Here is an 18,518-nt window from a genome sequence, read left to right on the forward strand (position 1 = left end):
AATAAAGGATATAAGTAAACAGAAAAGTAGGTGTTCAAGAAGTCACTAATCTCTGCTTATATGCACAAATCGAGGTCATTTGTTGCTCGGTCGTGTGCTACTCTTTAGGACCCCATTTGGGGTTTTTTTATCAGGGATACTATAGTGGTTTGCCATTTCTTTCTCCAGTTCATTTTGCAGATCAGGAAATTGAGGCAAATAGGGTTAAATGACTTGCCCTGGGTCTTACAGCTAGTAAGTGTTTGAGACCAGATTGGAACTAATGAAAATGAGTCTTCCCAATTCCAAACCCAGTGCTCTATCCACTGTACCACCTAGCTGCCTTAATAGAGCTCATGCTGGAAATCATGTCCATGAAAGCTCCTTGTTAAAAAAATAAAAACAAAAAACCATCATTTGATATTATGAATCTTATTTGAAAGTACAGGGATTTCCAACTGCCTGAAGGAGATGTATTGATTTTTCCCCCTTGGTTCCCTGAAATTGATAGTTCATTCACAAGGCAATGTGTGTAGAGAGTATTTCTTCTATATGTTGCCCCTAAGAATAACAATTAATTGAAAGGAAGAAACTGATTATGTAGAAATAGATGTTTAAACAACAAAAATAACAAAAAATCTTGAATAGTTTTAATTTTGAGATACTACAACTGACTTGGGTCTCATGGTCTTCAACCGGATTGACCAAGGACTCCAAAATCTATGGGGAGGAGGGCTGTGCCCCACAGCACACTGCCCTCTGGGGCCTGATCCCTTTAACTGGATTCAACCAATACTTTCTAGTTATGGTTCAAACTCTAGTTAAGGATCTCACAAGCCATTTGTCCAAATAGAAGGTCTCCCTTATACCCATATCAAGGACTCTGGAGGTAGGAATTAGTGCAGTTTTCCTAAATACCTTTCCTGTTTTGGATTACCTCATTTTTTCAAAGACACAAAGACAAGTACCAATTTACTAGTCTATCTGCTTCTCTGGATGAGGAAGAGGGGAGAGGAAAGAAAGGAGACAAATAGTTTGTAAGAACCTCCCACTGCTACCCATGACCTTAGCAATACTGTCCCTTCAGATTCTACCATTCATAGATCTGTTTGGCTTGATAACTTCCTCTTTTAAAAGGCAAATTCCATTTAGTACTGATGCAAAGCAGAATTAAGAGAATGCTGCACCCAATGACCACAATAACACAAAGGTAAATAATACAAAAAGACACCAGAAGTCATATTTCTTTAATGGCCAACTCTGATTCCAGAGGATTGAAAATGAACCCAAATGAGTTTGATGTAAGGAAAGGGAGTGAGAAAGCTATCATAAGATCTAGAATCTGAATGGAATTTAAGAGATCTTTTATCCAACAATTTCATTTTTACAGATGAGGAAACTAAGGTTCAGAAAGGGAAAATGACTCACAGGAGTGATAGAACTAGAATTTGAACCTAGGACTTAACTCCAAATATAGTTTCCTTCCCAATTCTCTACATTTGAAAAAAAACAATTTTGAAGCATTAGATACTTTCTAGAAGGAGGTGTGGAGGTAAAATGGAGAGTCCTTTGAACAACCATCAGGGGCTTTGGGAGATAGTGTAAGAGGGGTACCAAGGGGTAGGAAAGGATTAAAGAAGAGCCTTTGCTGTACTGTTTTTGAGGACACTGGACAAACTTTAGTGGTCTGGACTGGTTCTCCTTCTACCCCCTCCTTGCATTTCTGGGAGAAGAGATTCCTAATTAACTAAGACATTACCCTAATTAACGTGGACATCGCCATACATTAATTGTAAAATTCCCTGATGGACAGTAAACAATAATTCCTATCTGAAGCACTGAAAAAAGTCTATCAAAAAATCAGTATTTATTGCAGTTTTGTGTGGGGTGGGTGAGTGTTGGGGAGGGAGAAGGGAAATGAGAACAGAGGAAGAGAGAGACAACCATTCTTAAGTCTGAAGGTGATAAAACCACTCAGCGCTATAACGATGGCATGGGTCTCTGAGCCTGGAAGAGGTCATGGACCAGACTAGGCCTGGGGAACTTTAATTAAAGATTAGGTCAGCAGTTTTAGCTAACACCTAATCTTAATCTGCCTCTAGGTCATTTTATTTTGATCACACTTCTAATGCCCATTTTCTTGGTATATCTATTTAGGAATTTGAATACTCTTTTCTCTTGTTTAAAAAAAATCTAGAAAAGTATCTTCTGCTGGTCTGGAATTTGTAAGAGAAAGGCATTAGAAAGAGGATGTATTATTCCAGGATGGGACAAACAGACATAGCAGCCAACGCAGAAGGAAGAAAGGGGAATTGGTGATCCAGTGCAGCAAAACTCTGAACCCAGGAAGGCCAACAGAATCCAGGGCCAAAGGGTCTAAAAGAGTCTATGCTTCGGGAAATGTTTAAAAATTATCAAAGATGAAAGCTCTGAGACCAAAGGCCAAGATCCCCTGAACCCATTCCAAAGGAGATTCTAGTATCCCAGTGAAATGAAATGGGCTCAGGAACCAGGTCTCAGCTGCTGGACAGTACCCAAAGCAAGCTTCAGCAACTTTGCAATTTTGCCTGGGGTCCTGGTCGTGCTACACCCTGAATCTGTCAGTTTACTAACAAGCCTCCTGAAGTTCCCACATTGTGTTAGGCACATATAGTAAGGAACATGAAGCAGGCATTTTTCCTACTTTGGTAAGATTCATGCCCTATATCACGAAGTCTTCTAGAAGACTGAATACCCATGCACAACTCCCACTCCTGCACATTAACCCTTAATAGCCACTGAACTCTTTTTTACCAACCAAGCCTGGGAGAGAAAATTCACAGCTCCCTATGTGACTTAAAAAAAATGTTTTTGTTCAGCTTGCAGAGGGGCGGTACACTATCTATTCTATTTTTTCCTTTTAGGCAGACCTAAAAACATATAACCTATTTTCAAATCACATGGATAAACTCTTCCTTCTAAAGAAACTATCCCACTTGTCTTTTTTTTCCTCTATTTAATCAACAAGCATTCCCTAAATACTCAGTAAAGCACCAGGCTAGGTGCCCAGGATCCAAAGACAGAAATGAAGCTGTCCCTGCCTATCCTCAAGGACATTATCCAGGGAAACAAGGTATACACAAAATGAGTCATTTCAATTACAGGCAATTGAAAAACATTTGAATGAACAAAATTAATGCAACGAGGATAGATAAGGTGGGGAGTGGGGGAGTCAGCGGGGGAAAAATCTTTCCTCAAATATTTCCAATGAAGGTCTGATAGTCAAGAAATATAGACAACTAATAGAAATACCATATATGAAACCAAAGGCCATTCCCCAATAAAGAACTGAGCATTTGTTCAAAGACTATGAACAAATAGTTCTTTATTGAACTCCTATTTTATTCCAAACAGGATTAATCAGTTCAGTGTGATTCCATAGCAGTAATGATTGTTGACAATTATTCGTGATCTACTCATCTAGTAAAATACAAGCCAATCTACTTAATCAATTTAGTTTACTAATATTAGCATAAGAATTACATTGGGGCAGCTAGGTGGTACACTGGATAGAGTACTAGCCCTGGGGTCAGGAGAACCTGAGCTCAAATTCAGTCTCACACTAGCTGTGTGAGCCTGGGCAAGTCACTTAATTGCCTGCACACTCAAAAAAAAAAAAAAAAGAATTACATGCATTAATACATATTTTACATACATTATACTTAGGGATAATTAGATAAGATAGAATCTTATAATAGACCTCAAACTTTAAACTACAAGATATGAGTTCAATATTCACTAACCTGTTATAAAGTTCACTTGCCCAAACCACAAAAATTCTGGCTAGAGGTCTCCACCCTTTTGAGTGTTGAATGAGTGACCAAACCCAGAGTGGGTGGGATGTTTTGACATGTTATGGAAAGTCCCCCAACTTATTTTTATATCTCCAGACTCCTCTCTTGGACTACATGAGGAGGACCCATCTTATGACCACTTAATGGAAATGACCCTTGCCTTGCCTATCCTGTGACCACCCATCCTGGTGCATCATTTCTGGCCCTCCTGCAGGATCATGAGCAAGGTCTATCAACCAATAAAACTCTGTATTTTACTTTACCTCTTCTGCATATCTGGGTATCGAGTCCAATCAAAGTAATTTCCTGGGGAAAGGGGGCATCTCAGATCATGAGAAAGATCTGAGGTCCTATTCATTGAAGAGACCCAGTATCTTTAATAAACAGCTAATGGCTCAGAGCCAGAGCTCAGAGGTTTTTCATGCAGATTGGACAGTTTGGGTCTTCACATTCTGAATGCTCCAATAAGAGAAATTCAGATAAAAATAAAATAACCTTTTTTTAACAGGGCCTTTTTTTAAAGTAATAAAATCACTCTTTAGGTTTTACCTCACAACCAGAAAAATTGGTAAAGATGACATAAGCGGGAAATAGTATTAAAGGAGTTGAGAAAGAAGGATACATTAAAGGTGGAACTCTGAATGATTCCAACCATTCTGGAAACCAATATAGAATTATTCCAACAAAGTAACTAATGCATCCTTGCAACTCTAACCCAGGGATTCCACAGTTAGGCATACACTCCAGGTAGATTAATGACAAAAAGCAAGGCCCCATATCAATAGATAGATAGATAGATAGATAGATAGATAGATAGATAGATAGATAGATAGGCAGACAGACAGACAGATACATGGATAGGCAGATAGATACATGAATAGACAGATGGATAGACATATGTATATATATAAAACCAGAGTCAAAGTAGACATCTACCAAAGGATAAGGGCTAAATAAGTTGTGGAACATGAATACCAGTGCCATATTAAGATTAATATAATGACTACAGAGAAGCATGGGAAAACTTACATGAACTGATGGTAAAGCAAGCAAACAAGAAAAACGATAAACACAATGACTACTAATAATAATAATATTAGCAGTAGTCCTGTTTACATAGCTTATTGTGTGCCAGACTATTACAGTGCAAGTAGAAAAAAACAAGAAAATAAATAGTGAATGCTATGAAATTATAACTAACTTTGGCTCCAAAGAATGGCTATGAGGGGTCAAATGGGTAGAAAACCAAGGGTGTGGATCACTGGGGGGTGAAGTCAGACTTTTTGATGTATTGGTCAGCTCTGAACTGGGTTGGGTTTTTTCTCTTTTCTTGTTCTTTTCCCAGGGTGTGAATTCCCAGATTTGAGGACAGGATGTACAAAGGAATGGAAATGGGAGATCAGTATCTGTGAGAAGACTGCAATGTCTGTTTGGTTGGACTACACAGAGTGCATGAAGGGAAGTAATGTTTAGAAAGTGGGAAGAGAACCAAGCTGTATTTTAAGATGCAGTAGGGAACCATAGTAGTTTGTTGAGCAAAGGAATAACATGTTCAAACTCAGGCTTTAGGATGTCCCTTTGGAAGTGAGTAAAGAATGAACAGGAGAGAATAGAGGCTTGAGGGAAAGAAACCAATTAGAAGGTTACATCAAAATTCAGCTGATTTTGTCTCAGTTCAAGTACCTGGTATTAGCGCCATTTGCCCAAAATGGTCCCCTGATCTTCATAAGTCTACTCACAATTTCAGAAGGAAGCTATTGTGTTTACATAAAAGCACTGCTATAATAACAGAAGAAAGGAGACCGAAAAACTGACAGATTTGGAATGTCCAAAGCACCAGCCAAGATGCCATTTTCAAGGAGAAGATTTCAACACTTAGTTCAAACTGAAGTCCCAAGTTTTACCTCAACTAAGTCCTAGGCAGGGTCATGATCTGTGATAGTACAACCAGAGATTAAAGATCACTGAAGTGCTGGCATCATCCAAACAGCCATAGAGAAAGAAACCAGAAGCCCCTCTTTCTCAGCCTTTGGTAATCTGATGCTCCAGTGTGGCAAAAGAATTGGATTAAGTTTGATTAGGGAAAAGAAAACAATAAAAGTATAATTAGCAAATAGCAGTAGATGAGAATCTATGTTTTGGTGATCATGATAGCAAACGCTGTGGCTATGCCAGTCATTAGAAAGATAAGGACAGTATAAAACGGCAAGGTATAGTGGGGAAACTGCTGACTCAGGGAGAAGGAGGGAGGGAGACAGGGAAGAAATGAAGGAGGAGGAGACTGGGAATGGGAGAGGGGGAAGGAGAAATGAGAGAGAAGGAGGGAAGGAGAGAGGGAGAAAATGGAGGAGCAGGAGACTGGGAATGGGAGAGGGAGAGGGAAGGAGAGGAAGAAAGAAAGGAGAGAGGGAATAGCAAGAGCATTCATTAAGGGATATGTACAAGGCATGGTGCTAAGCACTAGCAAAACACATACATGCAAATAAGAAAGTCCCTGACCTCGAGGAGCTTATATTCTAAAAGGGACCATATAACCTTTCTGGGATCCAGTTTTCTCATCCACAAGATGATGGAATTGGATTTTGTGACCTTTAAGGCCCCTTCCAGCATCCTAAATCTATACTCCTACTGGATGTACTTTCACTGGGAGAATGTAGTAGAAAAGAAAAAGCTTATGCCTTGATGTGAATTACATATAGATATACATATATATGTATGTATATGTGTGTGTGTGTGTGTGTACACACACAAACAGAGAGAAGCAAAGAAAACTTCTAAATCAAATGACAGAGAGGTGAGGAAGGAGCTATAAATAACAACTCATTCTACATATGAATCAATTTAACAGTTTCTGCCACCGCAGATAATTTCTACACAGAGTTAATGAAGTTCTGGATTATGACGAATTATAGGGAGTGAGCTGTTATTTGCATAAGTGTATATAAAACTTCAATCAATTTCAAAGTATTTAGTATTCTGTGGCATTCAAGACTTCGTCTTTGATTAGAACTACTGACTTGGCAGAATGAAGTTTTAAAACTGTTTGGGGAAATTTAAGTTGGAAGCAAAATATTACACTTAGAGAAATGCTGAAGGCAAGTATTTCTCTTTTACTGGGACTAGTTAATTAAGTACAAAGCATTAAAATGGCTGGCCTGAATATTTATTAGAGCACCAGCTGTTCCCTCCAGATTTTTAGAAATTCTAGCCTCAGTGCCAAGCATAACGTAGAAAAGATTTTCAGCACCAAAAAAAAAAAAAGTCTATGCCTTCTATTGTTTTTCAAAACAATAAATGGTCATTAGTCTTGCTATAGAATTTTACAATGCATTTGATAAGCTAGGAACCAAATGTTTGCCAGTCATCCTTCTGTTCTTCTGATCTCATCTTGCTAGAGAGTTTAAACCAAGATCATATGGGCATTTCTCATTTATATTGAGGACTGCTGTCCTCTGTGTACAAATGATCATGGTATGATATTGACAATGTTGGCAATGGCTTGAATTGCTTTTTCAGTGGTAGCAATAATGGTGACTGCAGCCAATGAAATCTCTCAGAAAGCATTTATGTTTTTAGTTATTTGCAAGCAGCTGGGTAGCACAGTTCAAATTTTCCCTCTGAAGCTAGCTATGTGATCCTGGGCAAAGCACTAAACCTCTGTCTGCCTCAGTTTCCTCCTCTATAAAATGAGGATAATGACAGCACCTACCTCCCAGAATTGTTGTGAGGATCAAATGAGATATTTGTAAAGTACTTTGTAGATCTTAAAGCGTTATATAAATACTAGCCTTTTTAAAATTTATTTTATTTTCATTTATTTTACAAGATAATAAATATCATCGCAACTTTAGGGAAATTTTTACATTTACAGAACCACTCTAGAATTCCAAAACAAAAGATAACACAAGCTACTGGATAAAAGTGGGAACCCTGATCATGGAAGGTGGTGCAGAATAGCAGAAAAAGCATTAACTTTGGAGTTATACCACTTGTGTGACCGTGGTGAGAGGTTGCTTCATTCCTGTTGACCTCAATTCCTTCATCTGTATGATGAGGGGGCTGGGTTAATGATATCTAACCCTAATCCTATGTAGTGTAATTTACTGTCCAGTAGGGTCCAGATTCTTTGTGACCCAGTGGGCCATATTGTCCAGGGAGGTTTTCTTGGCAAAAAAATACTGGCGTGTTTTGCCATTTCTTTCACCAGTGGAGTAAAGCAAACAAGTGTTAAATGATTTGTCCAGGGTCATATAGCTAGTAAACATCTGAGGTTAGATTTGAACTCAGGTCTTCCTGACTCCAGATTGTATCCACTGAGCCATCTAGCTAACTCCTAGGCACACTAGCTGTGTGACCTTAGGCAAGTCACTTAAACTCAGTTGCCTCATCCTGGGTCATCTCTAGTCATCCTGATGAATATCTGATCACTGGATTCAGATGGCTCTGGAAGAGAAGCGAGGTTGGTGACCTGCACAGCCCTCACTCACTCAAAAACAAGGTGTAAGTCATGTCATTATTTCTCTGATGGCATGGTCTTCTTTGGCAACGAAGGACAAACACACACAGAGGTTAAGACTCTATCCCCTGAGCCATCTAGTTGCCTCCTAGACAAACGAGAGGTTGTGACTTGTCCAAGGTCACAAATCTATCTGAGGGTGGGTTTGGACACAGGTCTTCTGGACTCCAGGCCCAGTGCTCCATTCACTAACCCATTTAGCTGCCTCTTTAATATAATAGCATTAGGGTCCCCCCCACACACACCAGACATGGTTATACAAGAGTATGGACTAGGGTTACATTTTTTGCCTTCACGTTAAAAAGGCAAACTTCTTTGGTCTATTATTGCAAACTCACCCAGAAATTTCCCATCTATAGAATTATTGCAGAGTTCAGTTTATTTAAACAAGCATTTATTAAGTGCCTATTATGTATAATCTATCTAACAAACATACCATAAAGATTCAGTGGTAGAAAGCATCCCCAAGGGAGAGGTGTTTCTAAAGTCAGAGGCAAAAAGGAAGACTCCAGGGTGGAGAAAAATGTCCACTCAACAGAACCCTGAAAAAATGGTTACCAACCTGACTGAGGCAGAGAGGAAAAGAAGGTCTGTCTTTCTGCACATTTTGAAATCTGGTCCACTAAACTGAAAATACCCACAACATGGAGTGTTCTGACTAAGCAAGAAAACCCAGCCCCATCAGAGGAAAGGAATGCAAAAAGCATGTCTTCCTTCCCAGCCTGGAAGAATTTACCAGATTCCACTCAAAATATATTTATTTCCTAGCAAATTAATTTCAGAGTTAGTGCCTCTCTATATCAATCACATTCTCATTTTCATTTTAGTCCTCTTATAAATAATACAGTATTTTTTTTTGACTGGTTAAAAAGAATTCAGTAAAAGAAAAAAGACAGATCTGGTTTTTACACAAGAGAGCAAAAGGTGTTTAGTGGGGCAGCTGAGAGGCCCAGTGGATAAAGCATAGAACCTAGAATGGCAGTAACCTACCTCCCAGGGTTGTTGTGGAGATCATATGAGATAACTGTAAAGCGCTTAGCACATCGTAAATGCAATATAAATGTTAGCCATTACCATTATTATTATGGAAGCCCCAGACCCTATAAGCTTGGTCAACTCAGATCCATTTCCAGAATTCCTAGAATTCTCTCCCTTCCTTGAATAAAAAGGTTCCAGCAGCTGAAAGTACTCCCCCTGGGTGATGAGGTTACTGAAAAATAAAAAGACCTCAAGATACAGATCTCCCAAACCTCCCAAATAGTATTACATAACTGCCTATGCAAAAGTAAGATGGCAGACACAAGATTCCATAGAATTCATCTTAAGTCAAATGAGGCAATGGTTGTAAAGGATTTAGCTCAAGGTGTATATAAAATACCAGTTTTTATTATTTTTACAGGAAAGGCATTTCCTGAATGCAACATTTCAAGAAGTTCATAAATAGAGTTAGGAGTAACAATTTTGAAAACTTTTAGACAAATCAAGGTTCAATAAAATCTATCCAAGGTCTTAGACTGAAACAAAATGAAATGTAACAGGGATAGGGCTCTATGCTTAGTTTCAAAATATCAATAGCACAAGCACAGATGGGGAGGAATCATTAAAGAACAACTCATATAGGGGGAAAAAATGTAACCTGATCCACCCCACATGAAGCTTTTTCCTTCTCAGAGGCAGGAATACAGTTGTGGCTACACGAGAAAATCCTTCCATCCCCTGAATCTTCTCTTTTCCACACTAAGCATTTCCATTTCCTTGAAATCTTTCTTTATGCCATGATCCATCCAGAGTAATTCAACACAGACAATAGAATAGAATAGAAACACCAAAAACATTGTCTAGAATTGCTGCTTAGGAAAAGAGCAATGCTTAGGTATCGTGGGCAGAAGGACAAAATAATAGTCTTGAAACACAGACACATCTGAATGGAAGAGGGCACAAAAACACAGTAAGAATTGATCTTAGGAGGCTGCAAACAGCTTCTTGAGATTCCTACACTCAATTATCTCTCCAATCTCAGTTCTAGGATACAAATGCCAGGGAACATTTGTCATAGTAGCAAGGTGTAAAATACAAAATCTTTCCAAAATACATTTACTCTTAGGGATTTTTAAGAGATCATCCAATATGATGGTTTATTATTCTGTTGTAGTCTTTAATAAGCAAGGTAGCACAACGGAGAAGGGTGAACCTGGTGATCAAGTCTCATTTCTAGCATATACTGAAGGGATGACCTCTTACTCTCAGTACATCCAGGCAATTGTGTAAGACTGTAATTTTCAGATGAATTGTGAAGGCATCTTCCTTACCCAGGGAAGATCAAGGAGCACCATCCAATGGCTCATCTCCTCCGCCCTCTTCCCCGCCCCCCCCCCCCCAAAAAAAGTAGTCGATTTTTTTTCCTATCGTCATTCTACTAGATTAAGGTATTAAGTTAAATAAAACATGCCCACAAAACCAAGATCTCCTTTGGAATACTATCAGATGTAAATAACCTACTTGGTATTTACTTTTAAAGTACCCAGCATCCTAATTTTGGTTCTTGAAAACAAATTTCACTCCAAGAAACTAGCTCAAGGATCCCACATTTTAAAATTTTTAGCTAGAATGCTCAACGCTCTGTGGTTTCAAGGAAAGAGTGAGTCCACATCTCTTGTGCTGTCCAGTAGGAAAGATCACAGGTTTTAAAAATGCTTTGAAATCTTCAGACCAAAGACTCCTTAATTACAAAGCATCCTTCCTAAATAAAATTTACTTTCACTTTTTGCCAGGCACTAAATATTATGGGGCCAGCTAGATGGTGAAGTGGATAGAGCACGGGGCTTGGAATCAGGAAGACTAATCTTCATGAGTTCAAATCCAGTCTCAGATACTTCCTAGCTGTGTGACCCTGGGCAAGTCACCCAACCCTGTTTGCCTCAGTTTCTCACCTGTAAAAATGAGCTGGGAAAGAAAACAGCAAAATCAGTCTAGTATTTTTTTGTCAAGAAAACCCCAAATGGAGTAATAACAAGTAGAATACGATTAAAAAAATGAACAAAAAACAACAACAACATGATAAACTTATTAAGATGGGATGATCCATCTAAAAATGATCTCACCTTGGCAATTTATTGTGGGTTTTGCATTATTTGTTCTCATACATTTCTTCTGCTGCTCCATTCAACCTCCTAAAGACATCCTCAAGGGAAAACATGGTGGTGCCTTCTACGTGACCCAGGCTGCATGCAACTAGGGTAGGCAGGGTAGTATTACTTTTTCCCACAGAGAAATCCATATCCTTTCCTTACACTTTTCCCATATGACATTTACATAACCATATTTAGCTATCCTCCTACAATCTCCCTGTAAAAATTCAAAAGGCAGTTTAGACTCCCATATGGTTGCCACTGAAGCTAACAGATGCCTAACAAATTAAGGCAAAAATTATGACATGTAAAATGCTGATGTATCATCATTCTAACACATCATGCAATTTACTGTGAATCACAAGATTCATATCCCTATCTGATATACCCAAGGTTCCCTAAATTGCCCTGTTTTCTGAATTTAAGTACTATAGAACAAAATGAAGAGAGAAACTCTACCCTCTAGACAAGTCAACAAGTTTGATTAAGCAAGTACCTACTATGTGCTAGCTCTGTGTTACTAAGTTCTTGGCCATATAAAGGCAAAAACCAGTTCTTGCCCTCAAGGAACTCACAGTCTAAAAGGGGAAACAACATGGAAATGATTGTCAAAACAAAACAGAGTCAGGACAAACTGGAGATTACCTCAGAAGAAGAGCGCTAACTAACATTAAGGCAAATGGGGAAAGGCTTCTTCCAGAATGTGGGGTTTTGGCTGCCACTTGAAGGATGCTAGGAGGCAGAGATGAGGATGAAGAGAGCCCCAGACATGAGGGACAGTCAGTGAAAATATACAGTGAAGAGACAGAACCATGCATATACAGTCAAGAGACGAAATGTCTTGTCTGAGGAAGAGTAAGGCGGTCAGTGTCACTGGGTTGAGGAGTACATGAAAGGGATTACAATGTAAGGATAGTGGCAGAAAGGGGACAGGTTGTAAAGGGTTTTAAAAACCAAACAGAGAATTTTATTTGGATTCCAAAGACAATGGGGAGTCACCAGAGTTTATTGATTAGAAGGGGTGGCATGATCAGCCCTGCAGTTTGATAGAGTGAATTAGAGTGGAGTAAAACTGAGGAAGGGAAAACAATCAAAAAATCCAAGCATGAGATGATGAGGGTCTATACCAGGGTGGTGGCAATGACAGAGGAAAGAAAGGGGCTAAAAGAGGGATGTTTGGAAGGTAAAAATGGCAGGACTAGTTAGCAGAATGATAGACTAAGGAGTAGAGGATGACACCTCCACCAAGATATATGCTTCCACTCTACAAGCACAATATGAGATTTGCATATACAATTGAGAAATAAATGAAGGCAAAAGTCTCCAACCATTGGAGGGAAGAACACTGGTTCAGACTCAAGAGGAACTGGGTTCTAGTTCTGGTTCTTCTACTACCTGGCTCTATCAACTTGGTAAGTGTCACTGAAACTCTTTAAAACCTATTTCCTCTTGGGATTTTACAAAATGGGGGAGAGGAAAGGAAAAGGGAGAGGAAACTAGGTGGTGGCAGCATAGGTAGAGTGCTGGGCCTGGAGTGAGGATGACCCGAATTTAAATCTGACCTCAGATACTTGACTAGCTGTGTGATCCTGAGCAAATCACTTAACCTCAGTTTCCTTAATTGTGACATGGGAAAAAAATAGCGCCTACTTCCCAGGGTTGTTGGGAGGATCAAAAGAGATTAATATTTGTAAAGCGCTTAGCACAATGCCTTGCATGCAGTAGATGCTTAATAAATGCTAATTCCATTTCCCCTTCCCTACTACTAGTTCCCTTCCAACTTCCATAGTTTGTCTATGAAACAAACTGTTCCCAATCTTGCAGCCTCTGTGAAGGCAAGCAAAAGAGAGTAGTACAAACACACCTGGAAAATGTAAAACTTACAATACGGGTTTTATGGATGTTGCAAGAAAAGATAATATGTACTAGGCAGTAGATCCATTGCCCCAGTTTGCAGCTGGTCAGAGAGGGAGGATGGATATTCCCCTAATCATGGGAGGGCATAAGTATGTTGGGACAGGAGAGTGTCAGTCCAGTGAGGCCCCAGTATCTTACATATGTACAAATAGATATTTGTAGATAAGAGATACTAAAGCTACACATTGGTGAATAGCCATAGAAATGAAATGAGGGCACCGGATCTGAATCCAGAAGACTTTGATGTAACTCCTGACTGGTGCTTGTGATCTGAGGAACTTTAGAGAAGTCTCTTTGACCTCCCCTGACCTTTGTTTCCTCATTTATAAAATGAAGGGGTAAGGATTGTACCAAATTATTTCTAAGGACTCTTTCATCTCTAACAATCTCTGGGTCAGTCCAGCTCACTCTTTGTGGATTCTGGACACCAAGTATAAGCAGCCCAAGACTTGGGATCCAGCACAATTAGTACAACTGACTTGTGCTACATCTTCATTATAATATCCTGTCTTTCTCAACTTCTTTGGCAGTAAAATGATTAAAAGAAAACCTCTTTCACCTCTAACGTGGCCCAAACCATATTGAGTTTTAGAGCAGGAAGGAATTTTCAACACATATTCAAATCTAATCTTTTTTAAAGTAAGGAAACCAAGGTCCCAAAAGGTTAAATGTCTTGTCCGAAGGCATACAGCTAGTTGGTGTCTCAGCCAGAATTAGAATTCGTCCATCTGTACCTCATATTTTTCATAATCTGTCAGAAATCGTACATCTCTGAACTCTCATTATTTCAAATTCACTTTAGTATTAACAGTACAAGAGTAAAAGATTACATTTCCCCTATTATATTCATCATCCTTTCCCATCCACAGAAGGAACAGATGTTGGCTTAGAATCAATAAAAAGCATCTAGAATGAGTATGGGATCTGTGATTACATTGGTTTTGGGAACTGTCCAGCAAGAGATTCCCTGTACCCCAGAAGTTCCTATGTCATGGACGCCTTTAAACCTGATGGCTACTATGGACCTCTTCCCAGAATGTTGCTTTTAAATAACCCAAGTAAAAAGTTAGTGAAAATAAAGATACAGTTTTTTTCTCCTTCCAAGTTCATGGATCTCAATGCTAGTTAGCATATTCTCTGCAACTCATAGTCTTAGAAAGGTACCTAGATCCCAAAGAGAATAAATGACATGACCAAAGTCAACCAGCCAGGATGTGTCAGAGGTGAGACTTGAACCTAGACCTTTTCAAACAAAGGGCATTTATGCTACAACTTTTCAAGATTCAAGGTAACTAAGGTGCAGACCCATCTTCTTCTTCTGGGAGTGGTAGTACTCAGGCTGAAGCAGAGATGAGAGTAACTCATCAGGAGTAAACAGAAAAAAGGGAAGGCACAAGTTCAAAAGACTATCGGCCCATCTTCCTCACTTTCCCCCACCACACCCTACCCTCCACCTACCAAGATTCCTTCGGTTTACCAATTATCTAACTGTTTTAAAATGCAAATACCCCCAGGTGAAGTTAAATCCATGAATCATTCACACCTAAGATTCCCCTCTAGCTCCAATGCTGTGAATATCTGAATCTAAGAATTACTTTCATCAGATAAGCCAGAGGTTTGCAGCTACCAGCAAAGAGCCAGTTACAGAGAAACTAGAATTTTAATAAGAAGGAGAGTAGGGTGATTTTGAAGCCAGGAACCCAGCTGTGGAGGAGGGGGAAAGTGATGCTTTAGTCATTCAGAGGTTAACATGTTAGGGTGGGGAGAGAAAACAGGATATAACAAGTAGAAAGGCTACCCAAAACAAATTGCACCCACAAACACAATTCTGCCTGAGCTCCAGATGGGTAGCTTAATTTCAACCCCATAGGGATAAGTTCCTTTATTCAAAGTTCAAAACAAGGAAGGTTATGTTTTTGGTTACTACCTATAAAGCACAAAGGGAAGTTAAATCTTTTTAATACTCTCTCCCATGCCATACCACTCCCCTCCCCACTCCCCAAATACTTTGATGGGGTTTCCCAGAAGAATAGTATTAGATGAAGCCAGTTAATAAAGCTACCCAAATTCTGTCCAGAAAACAGATTCCAAATCCCAGTATTTCCTTTTTACCCTTTTCTATGAGACCAAAATAAAGGCCTAATGGACCCTTCCTGTTTCCTGGTAGCTGAACTATATTTGATTGTCTGTATTCAAACAAGACTATCAACTTATGCTACCAGTCCAAGGACCTTGTATGTCCTTACATCACTAAAGGTCCAGTCCCCACCAATTAAAAATATGTCCAAAAAAGTCTTTACCAATCCCCTTAGAACAATTCTGACAGAAAACTGAATAGTGTGAGGGAGAGTAAGAGGGTCACAGGCAGAAGGAAACATATTTCCTCACTAGGAGAATTAAGCGTAGTTTAAGTTGGAAGCTTGGCTGTAGTCACAGAAAATAGAAGACTGTTTGACAAGAACACCAGTTATGTGCAATCAATCACCCACAAAAGCTGCACTGGACTGTTTATTATATTTATTCACCCATCCTCCTAATCTTATTCATTAGTCCTGAGGGCAGATGGCAAGATAGTACAGAAAGTATTCTCCAATCCTGTTTCATTCTGCAAAACATGTGTTCTCAATGCGACACACGTAAAAAGAAAACAGTAAAATATAAAATAACTCTATTAAGAAAATAGGGGGAAACAGCAATAAAGAATTTGACTGAAAACACTTCTCGGAGCCTGATACTTGCTCCTGTGAATGTAAGGAAATTTTAAAAGACACTGAAAGAAAACCTCCCATTTGGATTCTTTGGGCTTACTAATGACCTTTTGATTTGATTATTTTACATCATCTGCCTCTCCTTTTTAGGGGGACTTTAAAACTTACACTAAGCAATAACTCGCTGAAAAATCCAAGAACCACCATTTTTACTTTTCATAGTAAGAGTGGGCAATGGGGGAAAAGGAGGTGAGGGGGAGGAAGAAATCAAGGTCTTTGAAACACCTGTGTCTCCCAGGTCCGGAGAAACTCTTTGTCTGATTGCTGAAGATCATTAGCGAGCTCAGAAAAAAAAAAACCGTAACAAAATAGAAATCATTTCCATTATTTAACAGAGGTTTAAAAAACAAAGGACACGTTTCTGAGTGGCATTCAAGCATTTGCTTTATTTCTCTAGCTAGCCCACCTTCTGGTTTGCATTTCTTCATCCAACCAAAAAAAAAAAAAAAACCCACACTAACACATCACTTAGAGAAAGCGTGAGGCTAGTAATTGAGGAACTAGACTGAAATACATGTTGACGGTTACTAGTTATTGTTCTGACAATGACAGAAAAATAAATCTTCCCCACCATCCACACCCACAGACAAGCCATTATGCAAAATGCTTTTCTGAACGAGACTTGGAAAGAATATGCTAGAAGTGTTATTTATGTACATACTGCACACAGTACAGCATATACCATTCAAGCTGCATCAGCCATACACAAAAGCCTGTGATGGAGATGGCAGATAGCCTCTGTTCCTGGAACATACAGCAGTAAGAGCAGTGGCCACCTCATGTCCAATCAAATCCTTCTCACAAAGGTGGACTTGGTTTTGCATGGTTAATCTTCCCTATTATTACCCATGCGATGCACAACATCGATATCCCATGGGAACAAATCTATTCCGTGTCGTTGCTCATTGTCCCAAACTGCCAAAGCCTTGATCTCATTTTTATCCCAACAATAGTTTACTCTTCTTTTCCAGGGACGATCTGAGGCCTGGGAGCTGCCTTTCAGTCTCAGTTTTTCTCGGTTTTCTCTTCCCTATCTCCCCCCCTTCCCAACTCTCACCCCCAATCTACAAAGGCTTAAAATCTTAGCTCCCTTACCACGAGCAATTAGGAAAGAAAAATGACTAGGGCACCTTTTCTCGCTTTGGGGAAGCAGGCAAAAGCCCAGAGGTTTGCCGAAAAGTAAAAAAAAAAAAAAAGCACTTGGGGCAACCCGGGGGAACGATCCTGAATAAATCGGCGACCCCACGCCACAGAGGAGAAGATAACCACGACACAACTTACCCAGAAAATAACATTGAAGCCGAATATGAAATATTTGATGCAACAACTGACTTCAGGACCCTTGTAATGCTTCCCGGACATCCTCTGGGTTCATGAAGGCACTTTCCTGGGCAGCCAGAGTCCGGAGCCCCCGGAGCCCCCCGACACGACCGCGAGCTTCCCACAGCAGGGGGCACGGCAGCCCCAGGTCCGAGAGGGACCACCCGGGAGGAGCTGGGCGCCGAGGAGCGGGCTCGGGGCGCTGGGCAGGCTGGCTGCCTCCCTCCCGCACCGAGGCCCCTGCCGCCGAGCCGAGCCCAGCCGAGCCTCGGATGGCAGGCTCCCCCGCGAGCTAGCGCCGCGGCCGCTGCCGGTGCCCCTGCCCCTGCCCCTGCCGCCGCTGCCCCCGCTGCCCCTGCCGCTGCGGCTTCCTCAGCGAGGAGCGCACGGGTCCCACCGCCGGCTGCGGCTGCTGCTGCTGCTGCCCGCCCGCGGCTGCGTGGGGACTGGCTTGGCCCGGGCGGAGCAGCAGGGGGGATGCTCGGAGACCCACGCGCGCGGGCGCCCCAACCCTCCCGCATCCACACACGGGAACCCGAGAGCCTCCGGAGCCCCTGGGACACAATAACGCGTCCTCCTCCTCCTCCTCCCGGAGAGCTGAGGCCTCCCCGCGCTGCCTGGGTCCTCCCTCCGGTGGCCTTTCTCCCCGCCCCCTCGGAGGAGGGGGTGGGGCTGGGGCGGGGCGGAACGGACCCTATCTCCCTGCAGTTGGGTCGGCGGAGAGAGCCGAGGGGGGCGGGGAGTTCGGCGGAGGCCACCAGCCTGAGTGATGGAGAGCCACAGCATCCGCGATCCGGCTCAACCGCTGCCAAAGGGACCCCCCTGCGGGTCACCTTTCCAAACGGTGCGTGCACACACACACACACACACACACACACACACACACACACACACACACACGCACCCACGCTCGCACCACCCCCAGGGCTCATAGTCTGTGCCCCAGTCATGCAGGCAAAGATGCATACTAAGGTGGCAGCCCGGGCCGGGAGGACAAAAAGCCGGGCAATGTCAGGAAGGCTGGCTCTCCAATCCGGGGCCCTGGGTTCAAATGTCC

At 41.1% G+C, this 18,518-nt stretch overlaps 1 protein-coding gene across 1 annotated transcript in view; it reads right to left on the reverse strand.

Annotated features, from left to right (window-relative positions):
- TSPAN5 (tetraspanin 5) overlaps nt 1-17,809 on the reverse strand; it is a 211,975-nt gene extending 194,166 nt beyond the window's left edge. The window contains exon 1 of the mRNA XM_072625026.1: nt 17,423-17,809. Within this exon, the coding sequence (XP_072481127.1) occupies nt 17,423-17,503 (81 nt within the window). The 5' untranslated portion in view covers nt 17,504-17,809. The remainder of the gene's footprint in view (nt 1-17,422) is intronic.
- Between the last annotated feature and the right edge of the window lie 709 nt (nt 17,810-18,518).

Source organism: Notamacropus eugenii, chromosome 7 (genome assembly GCF_028372415.1).
Source record: "Notamacropus eugenii isolate mMacEug1 chromosome 7, mMacEug1.pri_v2, whole genome shotgun sequence".
In the NCBI taxonomy this organism is placed as follows: Eukaryota; Metazoa; Chordata; class Mammalia; order Diprotodontia; family Macropodidae; genus Notamacropus; species Notamacropus eugenii.